The following is a 21,901-nucleotide window of genomic DNA, read 5'->3' as shown; positions in this document are numbered from 1 at the left end:
GGTTACAAATGAATTAAGTCTTTAAATAACTATTGATTTAAGTTATTTTAGTCTTGTTCTACAGCCACCATAATATAAAAAGGCACAGCCTTGTTGAGCTGTTTTTCTTTTTTTGTCATAGACCTAGTATTGCTAGTATGCACCATTAAAAAAAAAAAATACATGCAATGATACGATCCAATAAAATATAACTGAGGTGTAAAAAAAATAAAGAGGACTCCAGGGTATAAGCGCACAATTCATGTGCGCGCAAATAATACGTGAAAAAACTAGGAGAAGGAAGAAAACAAACACATTAACATGAAAACACAGACACATTTAGGAAGCGTCAGAATGGATTTTACAGATTCAATTATGTCATTACACAAACACAAGATCAAATATTATTGAGCCAAAAAAAATGGACCTTGAACCTTTTTTCGGGATGTCAAGTTTGACCTTATTTCAAGTTCAATCTAGTTTAAACAAGGAAAACGATTAACTGTATTTAATGATAAAATCAGTAAAACACTTACCTCTCAGCATAGCTGTATTGCCGGCAAACACACCAAGACAAAAATGAATTATTTAGTGATTCACTGACAAAACGTGTGCACAAACATCCATACAAACTTTGTTATAGCCAAGCAAATTTTTCCAACTCCCTATGTTTGGTAACTGCTATTGATTATCTTAAAAGCTTGATGCAGACACAAATGAAAAAATGACATTAACAAAACCTTTATCTAAGAAATACAATAAAGTGAATTTCCATGATATATCTGGCAAAGATTGAGGAGGTTTACAGAACTGTTAAATAAAAGAGGCACCAGATTTGAGTTTCCAGCGGTTGGCAGACCCTGCTAGTGGTTTGATAGGCTTCAAGCTGTTTGGTTCAGTCGCTAGTAGACCTTAAAACACTGTCTTTGCAACTGCAACAGCAACTTATTTAAGCTATAGCACAACTGTTGTTACAGAAGTCAAATATGATGCTGAAGTCTATAATGGTTTATGTGTTTGTTTATACTGGAGCCAAGAATTTTTAAACTGCATACAGAGTATACAATATGCTACATTTTATAAACCAATGACATTATTCGTGTCAAAATTCCAGTACATCTTATCTTGTGTAGAGGTGTTGTCCTGTGCATAGAATGTACGACAGAATTCTAAAAAAAAAACAAAAAAAAAAAAAACACTTTTAATATGTTTAAGAGTACATTTGTTTTGTTTTTGTTTGTTTTTTTCAAATTGTGAGTATAAATAATTTGTAATCTTTAGTATGGGACGTATAACTGGATTGTGTGTGGCTGCTGTCCCCCAGGACCCCCAAGATGGTGCATCTTAAAGGTTTATATCCTGCACAGCTAAAGTTTATATGAAGTAAATGAATAAAAGCAGAGTACAGTGAAAACATGGTTAAGTGCAGAGAGCTATGGTGAAGCATGGTACCCTATCTGCAAAATTGATTTAACTAATCAAAAAGCTTTATTTAAATAAAATCTATTTCAATATTCCTGAAACCATTCTGGGCTGTTGATGGATTTTATTAACACCTGTAAAGAACAGTTATTAGTATCAAACTTTATTTTATGAATACAAAAGTAGACTTAAAAAACCCTATCTTTTAAAGCTTTGTTGAAGAGCACTCGAATTCATATCTGAAATGTATTTCAATACATAATGTCACTTATAGCAGTCACTAACATTTTTAATAAAGTGTTACCAATGACAGTCGAAGATTAAGAATGTCTTTGTTAAATGTCTGTCCAGGTAATGAGCGGAGCTCGTCGTGTGGTAAAACCTGCAGGGGGGACAGGGAGAACGAGTGGATGGGAGTGAGCCTCGCTCGACAGGACAGAGCCAATGGAAGCGTGCTGGTAAGTTGGTACATTTCCTTCCCATATTCTCACTGCGGAACAGGCTCGTATACAAGAGAGTACCCTTAACACTGTGCTGGCTCCATATTGACTCTGATGATCAAATTCAGACTAACAAACGTCAAGAAATACAGAGTCAAATGATTTAATCCAATTAGTAATAAGGTACCTTGCTGGTCCAGGTTTATTTGCGCTCCGTTGTTTAAATGTGAGATCTTTAATGTTGCGCTGCCTTTCTCTCCCTGTAGTCTGCTAAGAAATAAATAAATAAATAAACAAATAATAATAACGTAGTCTGCACACTGAACGCACAAGTTATTTCCCGCCAGCAAAAAAAAAAAAAAGGTCCTGTCCAAGAATTTCTGGACAGCCAGCTTGTTATCTTTTGATCAGCTTAGTGTGCTTTCCTAGAGCTTTCAAAAACATGATATCATCACCCAAATAGATGACTCCTCTATACTACTGCGTACCGCTAACTGAGAGAGTTAAGTTAGTAAGGAAAGGGTTTAAAAATAACTAACAAGATACATTTTTTGTCACTATTTTTTATTTAAGATGTGTTAAGTAAATTACTAACAATTAATTAAGATTAGGTCATTTTATATGGATTCTGAGACCAAAAAGGTCAAAGGTCAAATTTCAGGGTAATGCATTTTAACAAGACCAATATCTATTTACATATTTGTTCTTAACCAATTTTAGCAAAGACATATCTCATTGGGTTTTGCATAAAAATCTTAGAAAATACTACTTTTTTTAATATATACATTTGTCTGCTTTCTTTAGCCTTCTGTGACATACAGAAAAAAAGTAGTATGGTGACCTTTCAATTTTATAGCTTTAAAACATTTATTTACATCTACTCTGAAACAAAACAAAAATGGCATGTCTTCTAGCAAAATACTGTTATAATGAATTATATGCGGTAAAAAGCACTCGTCAGTAAGGGTCAGTCAGCACAGGATTACCTACAAGAAGCCATTTTTTAGGAATTCAAAAATGTTCTCTATATCTGTGTAGTTACTCTGTGTTTTAGAAGCAGTGTTAGCCCAGTCAGTCCATCATTTTTGACCACTGTTTACACTTACAGCACATTTCGTGTTGACATCGTAGCAGGATTTTTGATAACAGCGTTTTTTTTTTCAGTGTCTTTCTTTTTGGTATATATGGGATAGGATCGCTCGTTGTGACCACTTTAACTTCCTCTGCCGGTACATAAGTGACCGATGACGGTTTTCTAAACGGAATAAGGTTTAAAAAACATTTGGAAGCAAACTTTCCTTTCACTCGAAACGCATGCAAATTAGCAAATTGGTAATGATTCGTCACACACACGTGACCTTTCCTTAGCCCTACCTTAAATTAACATAATTTTCTTCTCAGGAGTCATTTACGCATAACCATCCGTATTTTCATTGTGTTTAAGTCTAACTTCTGTTTTAAAGTGACCCTCAGCATTGTATAATGTGTTTTGGTTTCTGAATTAAAACAGAGAAACTGTTAATTGTGAAAAGTCGGAAGAAAACACCAAAAGCCAGAAACCCGAATGTGTGTGTGTGTGTGTGGTGTGTATAACTCATCTCGACACATAGGAGAGGTTGGATGTCTCTCGGAGAAAATTAGACGTAGTCTGTTTTTATTTGTTTATTTTTTTTAAGAAAAAAACTGAACTGAATATACATTTAAAAAACAAGGCAACACAGATCTAAAGATCAGTCTATAAATTTTCCTGAAAAAGACTACAACTATTATTTGTTTTGTAAATTCAGATTCCACTAATGCAGTGTAAAGTTTTAACATTACTTCCCTTGATTTAAATTGAACACTTTTCACAATATATCTAACATCTTGTTGGCCTTTTTTTATAGCTTCCCCACATTGTCTAGATGAAGAAATTTCTGAGTCAACATAAACTCCTAGGTCTTTTTCATAGATTACTTCTTCAATTTCAGTATCTCCCATATGATATATATATATAATGCACATTTTTATTGCCTGCGTGCAGTATCTTACACTTTTCTCTATTAAATGTCATTGACCATGTGTCTACCCAGTTCTGAATGCTGTCTAGATCATTTTGAATGACCTTTGCTGCTGCAACAGTGTTTGCCACTCCTTCCATTTTTGTGTCGTCTGCAAATTTAATAAGTTTGCTTTCTATAACCAGAATCTAAATCATTAATGTAGATTAGGAATAGCAGAGGACCTAATACTGATCCCTGTGGTACACCACTGGTTACCTCGCTCCATTTTGAGGTTTCTCCTCTAATCAGTACTTTCTGTTTTCTACATGTTAACCATTCCCTAATCCATGTGCATGCATTTCCTTGAATCCCCACTGCGTTCAGTTTGAGAATTAATCTTTTATGCGGGACTTTGTCAAAAGCTTTCTGGAAATCTAAGTAAACCATGTCGTATGCTTTGCAATTATCCATTGTCAATGTTGCATCCTCAAAAAAATCAAGCAGGTTAGTTAGACACAATCTCTCTTTCCTTACTTGCCCCCTCCCTGTCGCACAAAACACACAAAAAAGTAGAATCTAACTTGTAGGATTTTGCTTTCCTTTGTTGCAGGAAATAAATTATTCTTCTGTGTAGTTCCTTGGAAGATTTTATACCATTTATTATTATTATTTATTTCTTAGCAGACGCCCTTATCCAGGGCGACTTACAATTGTTACAAGATATCACATTATTTTTACATACAATTACCCATTTATACAGTTGGGTTTTACTGGACCAATCTAGGTAAAGTACCTTGCTCAAGGGTACAGCAGCAGTGTCAAGAGGCCAGAGCCCTAACCACTACTCCACACCGCTGCCCATACTACTCCACACCGCTGCCCATTTAGATTTTTTTTATTCCTCACTGCAGATTTGCCTTTGCAAAAAAGGGTTTATCCTATTTTTATGAAAAAAAAATTGGAATGTCGTTACATTTTGGTAGCAATTGCAAATATTTTATAACCTTTGACTTAGATGGATATATAGCAGCTCGGATGTTCATAGGGTTAGATGCTGTTTGTTGAAATGTGTTATGTGTAGTGCAAAGTATAACGATAAAACTTGCTGTGCCTCAGACAGATGTTGTTGTCCCGGGCATCGGGCGATATGAATTCCACACCCCTGTTGTCAGTTGGCTGCTATCGATTGGCTGCATCCTGCAGATGAGTCCTGTTAGTTTCACAGTTTGGACCATAGGAGAGGGATTGAGTGGGAAGCAGTATAACTGTAGAGTTCAGTTTGAGTTACCTCTTTATTGTAGGTTACAAATATTGTAATCACCCTTTTGTCTGTTTAACTTATTGATACTGGTTACTTTTTAATACTAGCTTTAAAACATCACAATGATGTGATGACTGAAACAAAAAATGATACAAAGTGAACTTAACAACCAGAAGAATAAATTGGTCAAGCTAACGCTGATATGTTATACCCATTGCAAGTAGCTTTTTAAAGAAATAAAAACCCTTCAAGACAAGAGACAAGCCTTGGTCATTGACCAACATTATGGCTGGTCAAGCACTAGCAACATTAAACACTTGGAAAAATCTAGCATTATTTCCTTCTACCACATTCAGAGTTTCATTTTGGCCCTGTCGCTCCATAAAACATTATGCTCCAAAAACGCATGTGTTGTTCCTGTAATTCTGAGCAAAATCCAGTCTTTCTTCTACTAAAGAGACCGTAGAGACATTTTAAGAACACATTAGACATCAATACCACCATTTGAGGATTTACAAGGAATGCAGGCAGAGTCTATGTCAAGCTTCAGCTCCGTTGGAGAAGCATTGGTCTTGACTTTTCTCTCCATATATATATATATATATATATATATATATATATATATATATATATATATATATATATATATACATCTCCAACATATCCAACACAACACACTGACCGTCATTGGCCTCCCATGTCTCCTTGGCTTATTGCACATAGTCCCAAGACTTTAGAACCATGCATTCCATTGTTTTTTGGCACGTACAGTAGACTGGCTGTGCTACAAAAAAAATTGCCCTCCTTCCTCAACTTGACGGTAGTCAAACACAGATTCCAGATGAGAGCTAATGTCATGCATGTAATGCAGTCTGTGAGTGACCACAGTGGGAATGTACAGTACATGGCATAAGTTCAATTTACCAGTTAAGTTGGCTATTAGCTTTCAAAATTTTTGATTTTCATCACGCTGTCCATTCTGATGAGATGGTGGATGAAGACAAGCCCTGTATGATTGGTTGTGGTAATATTTGATTTAATGTCAATTTATGGGTGATGACATGTGTTTGAGGGGATGTTGTTGCCATTTAGAATACACAGTACATTCATTTGTCAATTGATATATACTGGACAGTCAAACTTAATACACTTTTTCTCCATTGCAGTTTGCAAAACACATACATTGTTTCTTCTCAAACACACTTTTACCTGCTATAAAGTTAAACTTATATTTTTGTCTAATAAAAAGTATCATCATCATCATTATTTCTGGACTAGCTAGCATAATGTTGTTTTTATTTCTAAAATGAAAAATATACATGTCTTACAAACTAACAACAGACCTGAGACTTTTTAAATGATCTAAACAGTGGCCTGTCTGAATACAGATATATTTTGTTTCCCCGCAGTGAAGATTTATTGACACCCTTATTAAAAACACTGAAGACAATACACTTACAGTGGAAATACGTAGGTCATACAACTTCAGAAGTTGAGCGACGACATGTTTTAAGCAGATGGGGCTGCTGCCAGCTCAAGGTAGTTCACTGCTCACTTCAGACCAGTTTGTGCCAAGGTTGCCAGCTTGCTTTGCTTCAAAGGCAGAGATTACACAAACAGAGTCTTTCATATTCCTTTGCCTGTTGCAGCTGTGTAATGAGACCCTCCGAGGTCTGCAGACAAGGCCGGGGATGTAGTGGGAGAGCCTGCTGTTGATAAGTGGGGTGTTAGTCCTGTCATAATGAGTCGTGTTTCTTTCATCTTCAAAATGCAAGGGAAGAAAAAGACTGTAACTCTGACCACCTTGGAAGAAATGTTGACTGATTAACTCACTGAAAAACCACAATATATTTGTAGTTATGAGCCACAGTCCCATTTAGGTGACTTACAACCTAGCAAAAGGTGGTTAATAGAGGACACCGAATTTGAAAATGGTGGTTTGGTTACTAGGCCAAAAATGAAACCTTAATAACAGGGAAGTTAGAAAGTGGTTTCATAAACACAGTATTTACCAGGTAAAAAACTCAACATTTATAAAGAATAAAGATATCACCCAGCTGTATTGTCTGTATCAATAGTAAATGGGGTACCACTACATCTTGCTTATTAAAATATTTTACCTATTTCTGAAGCTGGTATGATTATTTATTCAGGTATACCAAGATATTTAGTAAAAAAAAAGGAGACTGATTAGGGTGACAGGGGCAGTAAGTGCACCTCCTCAAGTCATTTTTAAAGCCTAGAAAAATGTGTACATTTTGGGGGTACCCCTATTCTTGTGGGACTGCTTGCACATGTAAAAAATGAGGGAACAATAAAACAGAAAACCTCATCATATATCTGCTCCATGTTGTTGTCTGTTCTCTCATTTTTGTAGGTCCCCTAAAAGTGTAGCCCACATGTTCCTCTGTATCTAAAATCCTGTTCTTTCTTTCTTAACATATTTATATTTCTTAAAGAAAAAAAAACATGGAATACCAGCCATTTTCTTTGTGTTTTATGTTTTGAGGCCTACTGAAGTTTAAATGAGTTCATTTCATGTAGTTCATCCTTCTATTTTGTTGCTTATTATACTGCAGTGGTAGTATTTCAAGTTCATTACTTGAACAAACTTAGTGAGGCCCGGGTTAGATAATGGTTAGAAAACTGGGCAGCGGTTCACAGGCATTGGGTTTGAGCAAATACTTTGCCATACTAAAGATGGCCACATGCAGTTGAAGAAGCTGCGACTGTTACCTACTATAAACTCAGATGTATCAGGACTCTGGATGCTACTTTGACCCTTGTCCATCAAGGCCATGTGGTAACATACTGTTTGTGGCTGAGATGAATGAATAATTATTAATTTGTGCTTGCTCTTGAGCAACCCATTGACGTCCTAATAAGTGGGTAGAAATTCTCATGCAATCGAGAAGTGAGTGCTTTTAAATGCCTTTCATAACTAATGGTTGTTAGTGGCTTGGAAGAAGTAACACAGGTTTTGAGTTACGGTGTTGGAAAAAAAATATTAAAATATTGCTATTGTACTGAACTGTTTTTAAACGGTCTCCCTACTTTTTCAGTTCTGAAATAAACTGTTGTGTAAACATAACATTTCCTGTTCTGTGGTAAAATCAGGGGTGTTGTGGGGCTGGGGCGGACTGCACTTTTATTGTGGTAGGACGCTGCTCCGTCACTTATTTATTAACTAAAGTCAACATTTTATATTGGTATTTGTGTTTAATTAACAGAGACACTTTTTTTCCTGGATCCCAGTCGTGACTCACATTTGTCTGGGGTGCATAGCCTTATATTAGCTACTGTTACTCACTGTCAGACAGCGCACAATGCATACACCTCAGTCACACATAACAGGTATCTCAGAATGATGTAGTAAATGAAAAGCAGGCAAACATTAAAGTGCCCTTCTCTCTGATGCAAAAGGAGCCATAGCTGCACATTTGTATCTATTTAGATGCGTTATTATTAAAAGTATATACACAAATACACCAAAAAAAACAAAACAAAAAAACAAACAGGATACTAATTTTTTATTTTTATTAAAGTACTTCAAAGTGCCCTATGCTGTGAAAAACAATGCATCACACCTTGCTGTTTTTTTTCTTTATATCCAACTATTGCCTACGATATAAAGAATATGGATACCTTAAATTTTGATTGAAGTTTTGGATAAAACAATTTTATTATAGGACGGTGAAACTGATGATTACTGTCAATATCAAAGGTTTTCAATAATCTAAGCTGACTGCCAACATTTCACAATATTCGTTTAGGAATGTTTTACCTAAAAACAGATCCAGTTCCTAATGGAATTGGAAAAGGTGTGACAGAACACATACAGACTGATCAGCCCAGCCAGTCTGTACTGACCTTGTCCTGCTTCTTCAGTCTTCCCCAGGCAGCCCCGCTTCAACAGAGGGTAAACAACTTGACAGAGCCAATTACAGTTCAACAGACTGACTTATGTATGTTTAGTTGTATGTTGCTTGGGGGAGCAAATATTAGTGGCTTCCATTTATATATATATATATATATATATATATATATATATATATATATATATATATATATCGCTGACATTTGAACTTTTCCATTAATTTTTAGTGCTACTGAGAAGGCAAAAGGATTATTCTGTTTTAGAACCCAGCACAAATAGACAAACAAAACAGAAAAGGTGTCCCAGTGGAAGAGGCACAGTTTCCCCTTCAGTTGAGCAGCATCACAGAATAGAACTGTAAATAGAGTTTCGAAAGTCATTTTGTAAATTATGTGAACAGTCTGGCCAACAGAGCTGGAACCTATCCCACTGTAATCCTCTGTCTTAATTCAGCTTTCTGTTTAGTGGAGTTACTGTTTTCCCAGAGGAATCCAACAAGGATCTTTTCCACAGGCTGAATAAACAGTATTGTATTTGCAATAGTTTTTCCCATCTAATGGGTTTCTGTAATGTTGTATATAATAATAATAATAATAATAAATAAAAAACATTACATTCTGACTCAATGGCTTTCATGCAGGAATGTGGTAAAGTTTTCATATTTTTACACAGCAATGCTGTTGCAGTGCCATGATGAAATTCTCTTTGGCAATACCAAGCCTGATAGTTAACCGCTATCTTTTGCTCGCATGTGTTTTGCGTGGTCACCGGTTTGCATTCTTTATCTCAGGAGTGATTTCACAGTGGATTGTGTGTCATGATGCTGGCACGCGAGGCTGTATGGAGAGAACACAGATGATCAAAGCACCTGGGATAATGAGTGTCTGCCTTGCTCCTGCTGGGTGCTATACTGCATTTGCTCACGAAGGACTCCAAGAGAAGCTGTGTGCCCCATTTCAAATTGAAGCTTTTCATATCACAGAAAATATCCAATCTCCAAACTATTACAAAAATATTTAAATACCAGGTGCGACCACTTTTTTAGTATATCCAGATCCTGCTAAAATCTCACTAAACACCTTACCACCTCTTTTGTAATGTCCAGACACTATTTGTTGATAACCTTGTGCTGTGTTAAGCCAGAAGTCACATTACCTTCCTCCTGGATCTTCATGCAGCACTCTCAGCTGCCTAGTCAATCTGGAATTTGGCACCAGATAATGTTCAGAACTCTGGCAGAATTTTGGAATTCAGTAAATCATGCTTCAAATACTTTTATGTTGCCTGTTTTTCTATTTTACATTACTATCGGTTCCAATATTGAAGCATCCACTGCAATCCTGGAGTTCTGTTTCTTCGAGTGTGATAAATGACCAAAAACACAAATACACAAACCACAAAATAACAATATAGCTTTTTAACTTTTTGACTGCCATGCAAATATAATGTTTCTGTTCCTGCTGAAACAAATTGCACTTTTTCAGTGTTCTATTAAAACACATGAACGTGTTAATATAATGTAGAAGAAAATGCAGTGACTGGGGAAAAGAAATCTGTAGCAATTGGGAAGTTTGACTGCATTGTTGACAGTTTCAGAAACAGCGCTGTCAAACACTGATTGTGTACACAAATTAATACAAATCAATTATAAGAAAAGATGATTTCTAATGTGTGTTTTATACATAGTATTTAAGGGTTATAATTACTGTTTTAGGTAATTTCTTAAGAAGATTGGTCTAAACTGTATTTTAAACTAGCTTGAATGCAGGAGACTTTGGCACACATGTATACAGCTATGGCCAAAAGTTCTGCATCACCTAGAATTTTAGGATTGAAACATCCTACAACATGATATTGCAAAAGAAACTACAACATGATATTGCAAAAGTCATAATAGTGGTACAGTATTTCATGTTAGATTTAGAAATGCCACATTTTTTAATTTCTGTCAGTTTCTTTTGTTAAGTACTGTATATGGAAAACTGCAAAACGATATGTAATTAAATATGTTAACGCAAAATTATTCAGCAAATTTCATTCATGCATTACCCTATATTAATTCTATGCAAGATTTGCAATACATAGCTGTATTTTGAGAATAAAAACATTTACCCAACTGAAGCGCCTGCAAAGCCCCTGGGGGACAGGTTTATCTCTGTTGCACACAATTTACCTTTCCCCACTAACCAAAACTCCTGATTTCTTAATGCTGCTTTCATACTCTCGTTCACTGTACATTTAAACATTGAAAAGAAAACACAAAGTTATAAAGTCAGCTAAAGGCATTTATTTTGGCCTGTGACTGTATAAAACACTAGCTTGCCTATATGGAAATAACTAAAGTGGTATCAGCATTGTTACCGGGATGTTCTTTACGTGTGCGATAGATTGTGAAGGCACTGAACTTTAGTCACCCGAGACGCACTTGTAAAGCGCACATTTTGCAGTTATTATTAACGATCAATCAATTCATATTTTGTATAGATTCATAAACGTACTGTAAGTAACTTGCTTCGCTTCCCTAATGAAACATCCTATGTGTTTTGCAGGCCTGTGCTCACCGCTGGAAGAACGTCTTCTACGGGTCTGAACACATCCTGCCGCATGGCTTCTGCTCCATCATCCCACCCAACCTGCAGCGCAACGGACGAGACCTCATTCCCTGCTACGAAGGTAAACACAGCACCGCCTGTGCTGGTCTGTGTGGAAATGAGTGTGTTAGGGTAGGGCAATAATAACATCTTCACATTTTAATTACTATCAATTGTGATTTCCTTCCTTTTTTTTCTTTCATTCTGTCTACTTTTTGCTTGTTGGCTTTTAAAAAATACCACTGTGCTTTGCCACAATAGAGGGGCGGGGGCGGGGGCGGGGGCGGGGGCGGGGGCGGGGGGGGGGGGGGGTGGTTGTCTTCAGGAAAAGAAACATTTCAGCAGCAGTGGTGCTGATCAGTTTTATCTTCATATAACTGTTAGAAACATGATTTATTTTATAAGAAATAACAAAGTGTACAAAGTAGTTACTGTAAAGTACTAACATTGTGTTGCTGCTGTTTAATATATATATATATATATATATATATATATATATATATATATATATATATATACACATACTACGTTGATAATAAATAAACAGCTTTGAACACACTGAAACTTCTTCAGTACAGACAGCAAAAATACTGGGCACTGGTAGTTGTCTTTTTAGAAGACTAGCGATCGAAATAAGCACTTAAAGCACCAATATGGAAAATAGTTTTTTTTCCAACTATTAAGACTTTTTTTTTTTTTTTAACTAAGCTAGTATTTAAATTACTGCAGCACAGTTTCCCTCCAATAAAACTTACAGTTTGTAGTGTCTGCCAGGTTAGGGGAGGGGAAATTTAAAGTTGAATACCCTTTCAAATGTAGTCAAATACACACCAAAAACTACGCCACCCCTTGTTTATGTAGAGAGGTAGGGGACCTCTAAGTCGTGACCAAGATGTTGGTTCCTTCACACAAGACCCTTCAATTAAATTAAAGTCAATAGTCACAAGAGCAGTATAAAATTGCCTTTTTCAAAGGAGTTTTATGATAAAGTACAAAAAGAGCACCACAGGACTCTAATGTATCAGAAGAAAGTTAGAATTAGTAAATGTCAGATTTCTAGTTTAACAGCTGAGGTTGAAGTTAAAAAAGAAACACCAAGTATTTAGGGTCTGGAGAGAAACTGTAGACAACCACACCACTGGGAGCATGGAAAAGGACACACGGGAAACGTGATAATACACAAACAAATATAACATGTGGAAAAAAGGAAACAAATAAATATAAAACCACAAAACACCAAATGCAAAAGAAACAAATATGCAAAATAAATGTGCAAACAAATATCAAATCCCCAAGTAAAATCAAATGATGTGACCAATTCCTGCGTCTCCAGTACATGCAGGCCATGGTGGTGTATAAAATAAGAAATGACATTCCCAAAATTAAAATGTTGATTTAAATAAGGGGGGGGGGGCAGTAATCATAGATAAATAACCAAATAAATACAGTAAGGAAAGAGAAAATGGTAATCATAAATAAACAAATAAACAGTAAGTAAACAACAGTAATAGGTAATAAACAGTAATCAGCGCTCACGTCCTCGGCCAGACTGGCGTGTTCATAACCTGTAGAGTTCCCCTCCGCTTGCTACAACAATACCTATAAACAAAACCAGAAAACAATATGAGCGATTCTTTTAAAATGAAAACAAAAACACACCTCAGGTAAGCTGTTAATATGCATACAAGTTGGAGAAGTCTCGCACAGCTCACCCAACAATTTACCGAACATGAATGTCTACAAACTGTAGTGCTGGAGTCCTGGCGGAATGGAGTTACTGCACTTTTTGAAACCTTTTCCAGCAAACTATTTTCGAATTTGACTTCACACATGTGAAAATGTATCAAAGAATATATTTTGTTGTCGCCTCGTTCTGGACGTTGAGACAGCAAACTTACGCTGAGTGCGGTTAGACTCAGTCAACCTCTGTGCGTGTTCAAGACAGTAACTGTGCAGATTGTACAGTATGTGCATATTTGTTATATAAATTCGTGAAGACTTTTTTTTTTATTTTTAGTTGATATATGTTTGAAACACTAGTCTTACCATATAGTAAAGTTAAGGAAAGTACAATGTATTTTGGGTTTGTGACCAGACCATTGATTTTATATACATAATATTTAGAAATTACAAAAGAAAATGTAGAAAGAAAAACCAGAAGACAATGTTAATGTATTTAACTTTTACTCAATATATACTGTGGGAAGAGGGATATCGTTTTTGTTTCTATGCTATTATGTGCTGACCGTGATTTACACTTACAGTCGCTTACACATAGTTCAAGTTCTTATCTGCATGTGCCTGGTCCTGGTCTGGAATACAGGATGCTGTTTTGAGAATAGTATTGAAACTTGTTTTCAGTACCGAGTTCAGTTTATAGTTGTTCCTTTTTTAACGTTTTTTTTTTAAATTGAAAGCAATGAATTGATATGCACGTACATACAAATAAAACAGCAGTGCTTCACTTGTTTGACTCAGTTTTACATTTATTATACATGTAAATAACGCTTCAGTACCGCTGTCAGATGTGCTTTGCAGAGTGACGTTATAGGGGCTATCAAAATAATACTCACTTTTAAATAAATCTTTAGAGTCCAATACATGTACGTGTATTGCTGTTTTTGTAAACATCTGAACGCTAATTAAGACAAACCATTGCTATGTTCCCCAGCTGTTCGGATGAACGGGCTAGCGTTTCCATTTTAATAGCTTCTTAATTAGTGATTGCAAAAAGGGAGCTACAACCTGCATTCCGTGTGGTCCTAGTGTCCGAAAATTACAAGTTCATTAACATCCTATCAAAATCCCAGCCCCTTTTTTAAAATTCCTTAACTGGCCTGGGTGGTACGATGACCCTACTAAGCAGACATGTTTTAAGTTGGGGACCAATTAATTCTGTATCCTATTGGCTGCATGTGTGAAAATAGGTCAGAACCTAATTTTAGTTCTCTGAAATTGTCAGGGCTTGATTTTAAAAAGCTGCTTAAAGAAATTAATTCTCTTAAACACTAAATTGAGGATAATGCTGATATGAATTTGCTATAAAACTGTGATTATTGTTTTTGGCCCATTCATGTACACCTCTGGGACCATAATGCCCACACAGCCTTTTAAAATGATTCAAAATCAATCTTTTAAATCAGATCTCACAGGCGTGCCATTATTGTATGACAGTGGTGTAACTTCCAAATAACAGACATTCCAAAGTAACCTGATTGGCTTCTTTCCCTACACTTAGACTGGAAAATCAAGCATTGTCCTTTTAGAAAGGGGTAGCTCAACTTTTAAGGACCTGGGTAATTTTCCTCCTGTTGTTACATATGTTTAATTACACATTGATTTGTCCTGACAAGAGTTTTTTTTACAGCAGGGATTCAATGAAATATGACTCTCTGTCCATTTAGGCAACATTGCAGTTCCTTCATTATCCCAGGTAGACAGATATCTCCAAAGTGCACTGCCAGACTCAAATAACCACTCATCACTTTCATTTGTAATACTAATGAGTTGCCTGAAATGGTCCAAGCCTAATATTTGCTGTAAAGTGAGAATGCACCCAAGAAGTGGTAATGTTAGCTAAATATGGCTGCTTTAACACATATTTCCTTTGGATATGACACCGGCTTTGAATGCCTGTGTAGGGAATAGAGGAAGAATTCAAATTAGTTTTGGCCTGGAATGCTGGCAGAGCTTGAAAGTAAATAACATGGATTGTTTTTCTTGTAGAGTATAAGAAGAAATATGGAGAAGAACATGGCTCGTGCCAGGCTGGAATTGCAGGCTTCTTTACTGAGGTACGTAATGGCTTATGTACTACAATATAAACAAACATAGTCCTTCCACTATATGTTTACTGGAATCAAACATGCCTAGTGGGTGCAGTCTACCTCTTATGAAAGTTTACCAGATTAAGAGCATGGCGTGTAAGCGTAATAAAACACAGTGAAAGCATGGTAAAGCACTGTAACGCCCAGATAGGTATACCAAAGCATATTGAAAAACATGGCAAACTGTGGTAAAATGGATCATGCAATGATATGGCAGACCAACATTGAAGAGAACGATATTACTAATATGTAAGAATACTGTACACAAAGTGTTGAGATATCTAGCTTCAAATAACTTTTTCATATTCTGCAGTCATTGCTATGATATACAGTATGCTTATCATCTGCAACCACTTAAGGCAAATGTCCTGAGGCCATGGTCTAAAGCAAGAGCAATTTTAAATGCTGTTAATTGCACCCTAAGTTATGATTGCTGATAAAGCAATCATGGAAGACAAAGAAATGCAAGTTTAAAGCCTGAGTTAATGCATTGATGATACAAGGATATGGACAAAGTGCATGCAGAATCCTTTCATTGTTTATTGTTGAAATGTTGTCTGATTTTTTCATTACCAAAATGTACTTTCAATGGCAATGCAGTAGTGGCACATCAATGGCAATGCAATGGTTCTGTACTAAGGGCCAATGATGACACAAGGGCAGTTCTAATGGTGTGAGACATTTTTTGAATGGTACTACAGTGATAGAGTATTTTATATATTAATGGTATCACATAGTGCTGGCAATCTATTGCATTATTATTATTATTATTATTATTATTATTATTATTATTATTATTATTATTATTATTATTATTATTATTATTATTAGTTTATTTAACAGACACCTTTATCCAAGGTGACTTACAGAGACTAGGGTGAGTGAACTGTGCATCAGCTGCAGAGTCACTTACAACAACGTCTCACCCAAAAGACAGAGCACAAGGAGGTTAAGTGACTTGTTCAAGGTCACGCAGCGAGTCAATGAGTGAGCCAGGATTTGAACAGGGGACCTCCTGGTTACAAGCCCTTTTCTTTAACCACTGGACCACACAGTATCATGGTACCATCTAGATAGATATACTTAGGAGACTCTTTACACACAGAAAAGTGAGGGTATGGAATGGGTTACCTTGTCATGTTGTTGATGCTCAGCTTGACAATGTTTTGAGATAAATCAGCTACTATGAACCGGATGAGCACTAATGGGCCAAATGGCCTCCTCTCACTCATACATTTTCTTATCATCTTATGCTCTTATTTTCATATCTGTACCAGTTTACTACTATATCCAGACCACTTTGCTATATTTGTTCCACATCCATTGAGGGTAATGCTACTAGTGTTTCTGTTAGGGTTTGTTCAGAGTAATACACTGCAATTATAAAGTAGTGTTATTTTTTTCTATATATACTATATAAAATTATATAACTATATTAAAAAAACAAACAAACAAAAAAAACTAGTGACAATAGTGTTTTCATTTCAAAATCTTTATCAGTGTGTTCATGTATACTGACCTACTGTACATGTGTAATTGTAGTGTAGGGGAGTGTTTTCAGCTGTCTTTCCTGATGCATTCCAGGAGCTGGTTGTGATGGGAGCCCCCGGGTCATACTACTGGACAGGCACAGTCAAAGTGTTAAACCTGACTGACAACACCTCCTACAAGCTGCGGGACGGGTCCATCGGAGCAAGCAGATACAGCTATCTAGGTACGGTCAGCTAGAGCAGGGGTTCCCAATCTTTTTTTACCTGAGGCCCAGCTGTTTAGCTGCATTAGGCACTGCAACCCACTATTAGCACTTCTTAAGAAGAATGACAAATCAAAAACATTTTTAAACCTGTAACACTGTAAATAAACTTAATCTAAATTGTTGTTTTTTTCATTTGAATCATATTTTTCATTAGTATTTTATTGTTGCTTTTTGTTATTATGTGGCTCTTTGAGCTAAAATATATACAGTGCCGAGAAAAAGTTTGTGAACACCTTAGGATTTTCACATATTTCACATATTTCAAATCTAAAATGTCATTAGATCTTAATCTAAATCTTAATAATAGATAAAGATAACCAGATTAAACAAATTACACAAAAACATGATACTTTTTCAACATTTATTTATCCACAAATGATTCAACTTTCAATATAATTTGATTGGCTGCATATATTTTTGGTAATCTGTAATCTGTGAGTTAGTTTCCTATTAATAGATGATCTGGTTACAGTTCCTGAGACAGTTTCCTGTCTTTGTTAAGCTTGGGTGTTAATCACTTAACAGTAGCCTTACCCTTATAAAAGTTTACCATAGTATAAAAGCATAGCAAGGTGTAATAAAGCATAGTGAAAGCATGGTAAAGCATAGGTAAGAATTGTAAATATGGTAAAAACATATTAATAAACATGGCAAACCATGGCAAACTATGGTAAATGCATAGTATAACCACTAGCTGGTTAAAATGCTAATGCTATTGGCAAAAATACTTTGGTAAACTTTTATAATGGTATCCACACTGTATAGCACTCTATCATGGGCTTGTGCAGTTTGTATAAAACAATAAACATGAGATAATCTTGTGCGCAATCCAGTTGAAGATTATGAAAGTGAACATGTCTGTGTTGTATGGGGCAGGAGCTGTAGTCTCGCCACCAGAACAATGTGGCATTCTGTCCTGCACAGCCGCAGTGTTCTCAAAGGGGGATGATGTAACTTGAGGAGGCACACCCCTTTACAAATGTTAAGTCCCATCGGTTCTGCTAAAAACAGTTCTGAGTCACTCTGTTCCCCAGTGTGTTTATTGAGCTCTTGTAAAGGTGAAAGGTTATATCACTGGTCGTTTCCGGATGCTGGATTGGTCGAGCAGCGAGAGGAGGTGTCTCTATAAACCAGCCCTTCAGCTCTAACACAACTCGGCTGACATGGAAAGTTGAAAGTTCCTCACAGTCTTATTCCTCTCTCTCTGCCCCCTCCCTGTTTAGGATATGCTGTGACGGCCGGTCACTTCTCCCAGCCCACTGCCACTGATGTTGTTGGAGGTGCTCCACAGGATGGGGGAGTAGGAAAGGTGGGCCACTCTTTAAACATTGTTTTTATATATATATTTTTTTTTTATTTTTTAACCCTTTAGTGTTCATTGGATACAATTTATTGTATGGATACAGTTTTATCCATCAGTAAATACCACCATGTCACACATGTACCAGTCTTATATAAAAGTATTAAATGTACTTCACTCAGCTCTCACTAGATGGCAGCACCAAGTATCATGGCTCCCTCCTGTGGACTAGCTGTCATTATTTTAACAATCAGTAGTAATCTGTATTCGGAAAAGTTACATGTTTAGAAACCTTACATTTAAAAACATATTTTTAATGCAACACACATTTAAAATATATAGCAGACATCTTTTTTTTTTACTTTGACCATTTTAGCCTCTATCTTTGTAGTGTATATTGCTAAATATATTTATTTCAATTACATATTTTTTGTGTTTGGCATAATTCTGTGTGTTTCTTCAAAATATTTAATAATGAATATGATTTGTTCTCAATATCAGTCTCAAACTGACCTTTGAGCTTGCTTATGGAATCCTTGGTATTAACCATGAGATTTGAGACCAACAGAACTCAAAACCACTGAGAATGTTTGCAGGCATTTTTAAAACAGAAGTTCTATTTAACGTCATACCCTTTCAGTGCCCAGGAGTCCTGGCTATGACAACACCATAATTTCTAAATCTGCATTACTCTCTACAAATGTTTGTCTTTCATAGGTTTACATTTTTAAAACAGAGAGGGGATCCCTTGTGAAGATTTTTCAAGCCTCAGGGAAAAAGGTAGGCATACAAGATGGAGATCTTACTTTACTTAAAAAACTGAACTGACCCGAGGGTATAAAAAATGTATTTCTTATCCAAGGCATGTTTTAAGGAATGTTTGGTTGAAGACTATATTTTGATTAATTAATTCCATCCATTTTGCAACTGAGAGGGTTATAAGAAAAGGATGCAGTGTGGTCCAGTGGTTAAAGTCCAGGGCTTGTAACCAGAAGGTCACCAGTTCACATCCCACCTCTGCCACTGACTGACTCACTGTGTGACCCTGAGCAAGTCACTTAACCTCCTTGTGTTAAATGAATGTTCTATTGTAAGTGACTCTGCATATAATGCACAGTTCACAGCCTACCTCTGTAAAGCGCTTTGTGATGGTGGTCCACTATGAAAAGACGCTTTAATAAATATATTATTATTATTGTTTTTTTCAAAGCACTGTTTAATCAAAAAACAGACTTTAAAACAGTGGGAATAGGACCCTTAAATATGTAACCATTGTAAACGTAACCTTGAATTCCTGTATAAAAGCAAACTACTGTTAATTTGCACAGCAGATTGACAGTTTACAATGCTTTGTTCAATGCTTATAGCAGGTTTTTAGCCTACTTTATCATGGTTAAGCATGATCTTTACAAAGCCTTGCCACACTTATGCTCCTGCAAGGCTTTACTACACTATGCATTTACCTTGATATACCAAAGTAGACTATTATTATTAGTAGCATTACCTGTATATAATACATGGATAGTACTTATAACTGCAGCCTTTGCTCTTATTAGGACTGCAGTCATTGTATTTTGTATCTTGCTCTTAATTGTACTGTAATTCTTGATATGTATTTTTTGTATACAACTGTAAGTCGCCCTGGGTAAGGACGTCTGCTAAGAAATAAATAATAACAATAATACTAATGTAAAGAAGTAGTAATTTGGTGCTCTGACATCACAGTCACAATTGACCGTTCTGATATCAGAACAGTGATTTATCACTTTCCATGGCAATAGTGTGGCAGTTATAAATACCCCAAACTGTCCTTAAAATGACTTGTTATGTTTTTATTTTTATTTTTTTTAAAAGAGCTTTAAGACAGTTTGAGCTGCTAGCTTGGAATGGAATTCTTAATTTATCAGAAATATTTCAGAAATAATCTTACCATCCCTCCAGGACATATGAGACCATAAATAAAATGCTCTGTGCTTTTTACAAAAAGAGAATGAACTCTTTTTATCACATAAGGAAGGTATTTTTGACCCTAACAAACACATAGCAAGATAAAAGCCAGCCCTGCCACTTTACATATTTAAACAGTGGTCTGATGCGCCAGTGGTCACTTACCCTGGATTGAACTGAGCTCTGCAGAGATTGTATTTGCTTAAGTGACACATGTACAGTTTCACTTTGCTTGTCAAATATACCTTCTGTAATATTTTACATTGTCTAAGGTTGAAAATACTTTTGGAAGCTGTTGCTAAGACCTTGGAATACAATTGTCTGCATATGTATTTGAAAAGTCCCACTTTTTTTAAACCAAAAAACACAGAGAGGCTGATTTTTTTTTTTTTTGGTTGAAACGTCAATTTATTTATACTAATAAATTACCCAAAATGATTGCCTACTTGACATGAAGTTTTTACCACAAAAAACATAACAGAAACAAAAAACCCCAAAAGGGAAAACGGATGGTCTATCTTGGCAGTGTAACCTGACTGAATGCTCTGTTGTGGTTTGACTTGGTTGCAGATGGGCTCTTACTTTGGCTCCTCCTTATGTGCAGTTGATCTGAACCAGGACGGCCTGTCAGATCTGCTGGTCGGGGCCCCTATGTTCAGCGAGATCAGAGACGAGGGCCACGTAGCTGTCTTCATCAACAAGGGAAACGTGAGTACCAATAAGATAATCCACCGGCGGATGTACAAAAAATAACTTGCAGTAATATACTTTTCTATGATCTTGTACTTAGTCCCCATCTGGGAGGCTGCTACTGAAGTTAGTTCAGTAGTAATGCTGTCTTAGAGAATCACTAGTTGTCCTTCTCACACAAATAAGCCAGTTCTGCTTTACCTCAAAAACAGCTTTTTCCTATCCTCTCTGTGGTTATTTACCAGTAATATCTATGAATGAATCTTTTATCAGCTCATAGTTTTTAAAAACAGCATATTGCATAAACCATTATCAATGTGATTAACCTGCCTTCCACATTGCAAAAGTACCACACAAAAACCATGTGTGATTCATGTGTGGAACTACAGCATTTGAAACCACACAATACCAAAAACATGAATGTGAACCACATGTAAACCACTTTCGGACCACTTGAACAAAATGTGGTTCATGTTTTGTTTTTTACATTACACAAGCAAATCAAATGTTTGGTCAATATTGTGGGTTTTTATTGTAATCTGAAACCCCCTCAAATGTATCCATTTAATTAACTTTGTTAGCTTAGAAAGCAACTTCGCAATATCGCAGCTATCTTGACACAGGTATATTTCTTATTGTTTACATTCACATTTTATTTAATTTTCTGTTTTAGTCATCACATCCTGATGACTTTTTAAAACACAGACATTCAAAGCACCCATTAGGCCTATGCATCTCTCAATCATGCCTTCTCTCTTATTACAGCTGGCATACCACACTATAATCATTATGCTGTCCCCCTGCCACATTCTGCTCCTAGTGGATGTAA

At 36.0% G+C, this 21,901-nt stretch overlaps 1 protein-coding gene across 2 annotated transcripts in view; it reads left to right on the top strand.

Moving 5' to 3' along the window:
• LOC117400459 (integrin alpha-9-like) overlaps positions 1-21,901 on the top strand; it is a 143,174-nt gene that overhangs the window by 14,758 nt on the left and 106,515 nt on the right. Inside the window, exons 1-8 of one of the 2 annotated variants that reach the window (XM_034000473.3) lie at positions 1,245-1,329; positions 1,753-1,859; positions 11,511-11,634; positions 15,279-15,346; positions 16,964-17,093; positions 18,359-18,444; positions 19,153-19,215; positions 20,953-21,090. In XM_034000473.3, the coding sequence (XP_033856364.1) occupies positions 1,314-1,329; positions 1,753-1,859; positions 11,511-11,634; positions 15,279-15,346; positions 16,964-17,093; positions 18,359-18,444; positions 19,153-19,215; positions 20,953-21,090 (732 nt within the window). In that variant the 5' untranslated portion in view covers positions 1,245-1,313. Of the gene's footprint in view, positions 1-1,244; positions 1,330-1,752; positions 1,860-11,510; positions 11,635-15,278; positions 15,347-16,963; positions 17,094-18,358; positions 18,445-19,152; positions 19,216-20,952; positions 21,091-21,901 lie in introns of those variants that run through there. The other variant, XM_034000472.3, reaches the window with a different exon arrangement.

Source organism: Acipenser ruthenus, chromosome 4 (assembly GCF_902713425.1).
Source record: "Acipenser ruthenus chromosome 4, fAciRut3.2 maternal haplotype, whole genome shotgun sequence".
In the NCBI taxonomy this organism is placed as follows: Eukaryota; Metazoa; Chordata; class Actinopteri; order Acipenseriformes; family Acipenseridae; genus Acipenser; species Acipenser ruthenus.
Note: the sequence above shows the minus strand (reverse complement) of the source record. Positions and strands in the feature narration are given on the sequence as shown.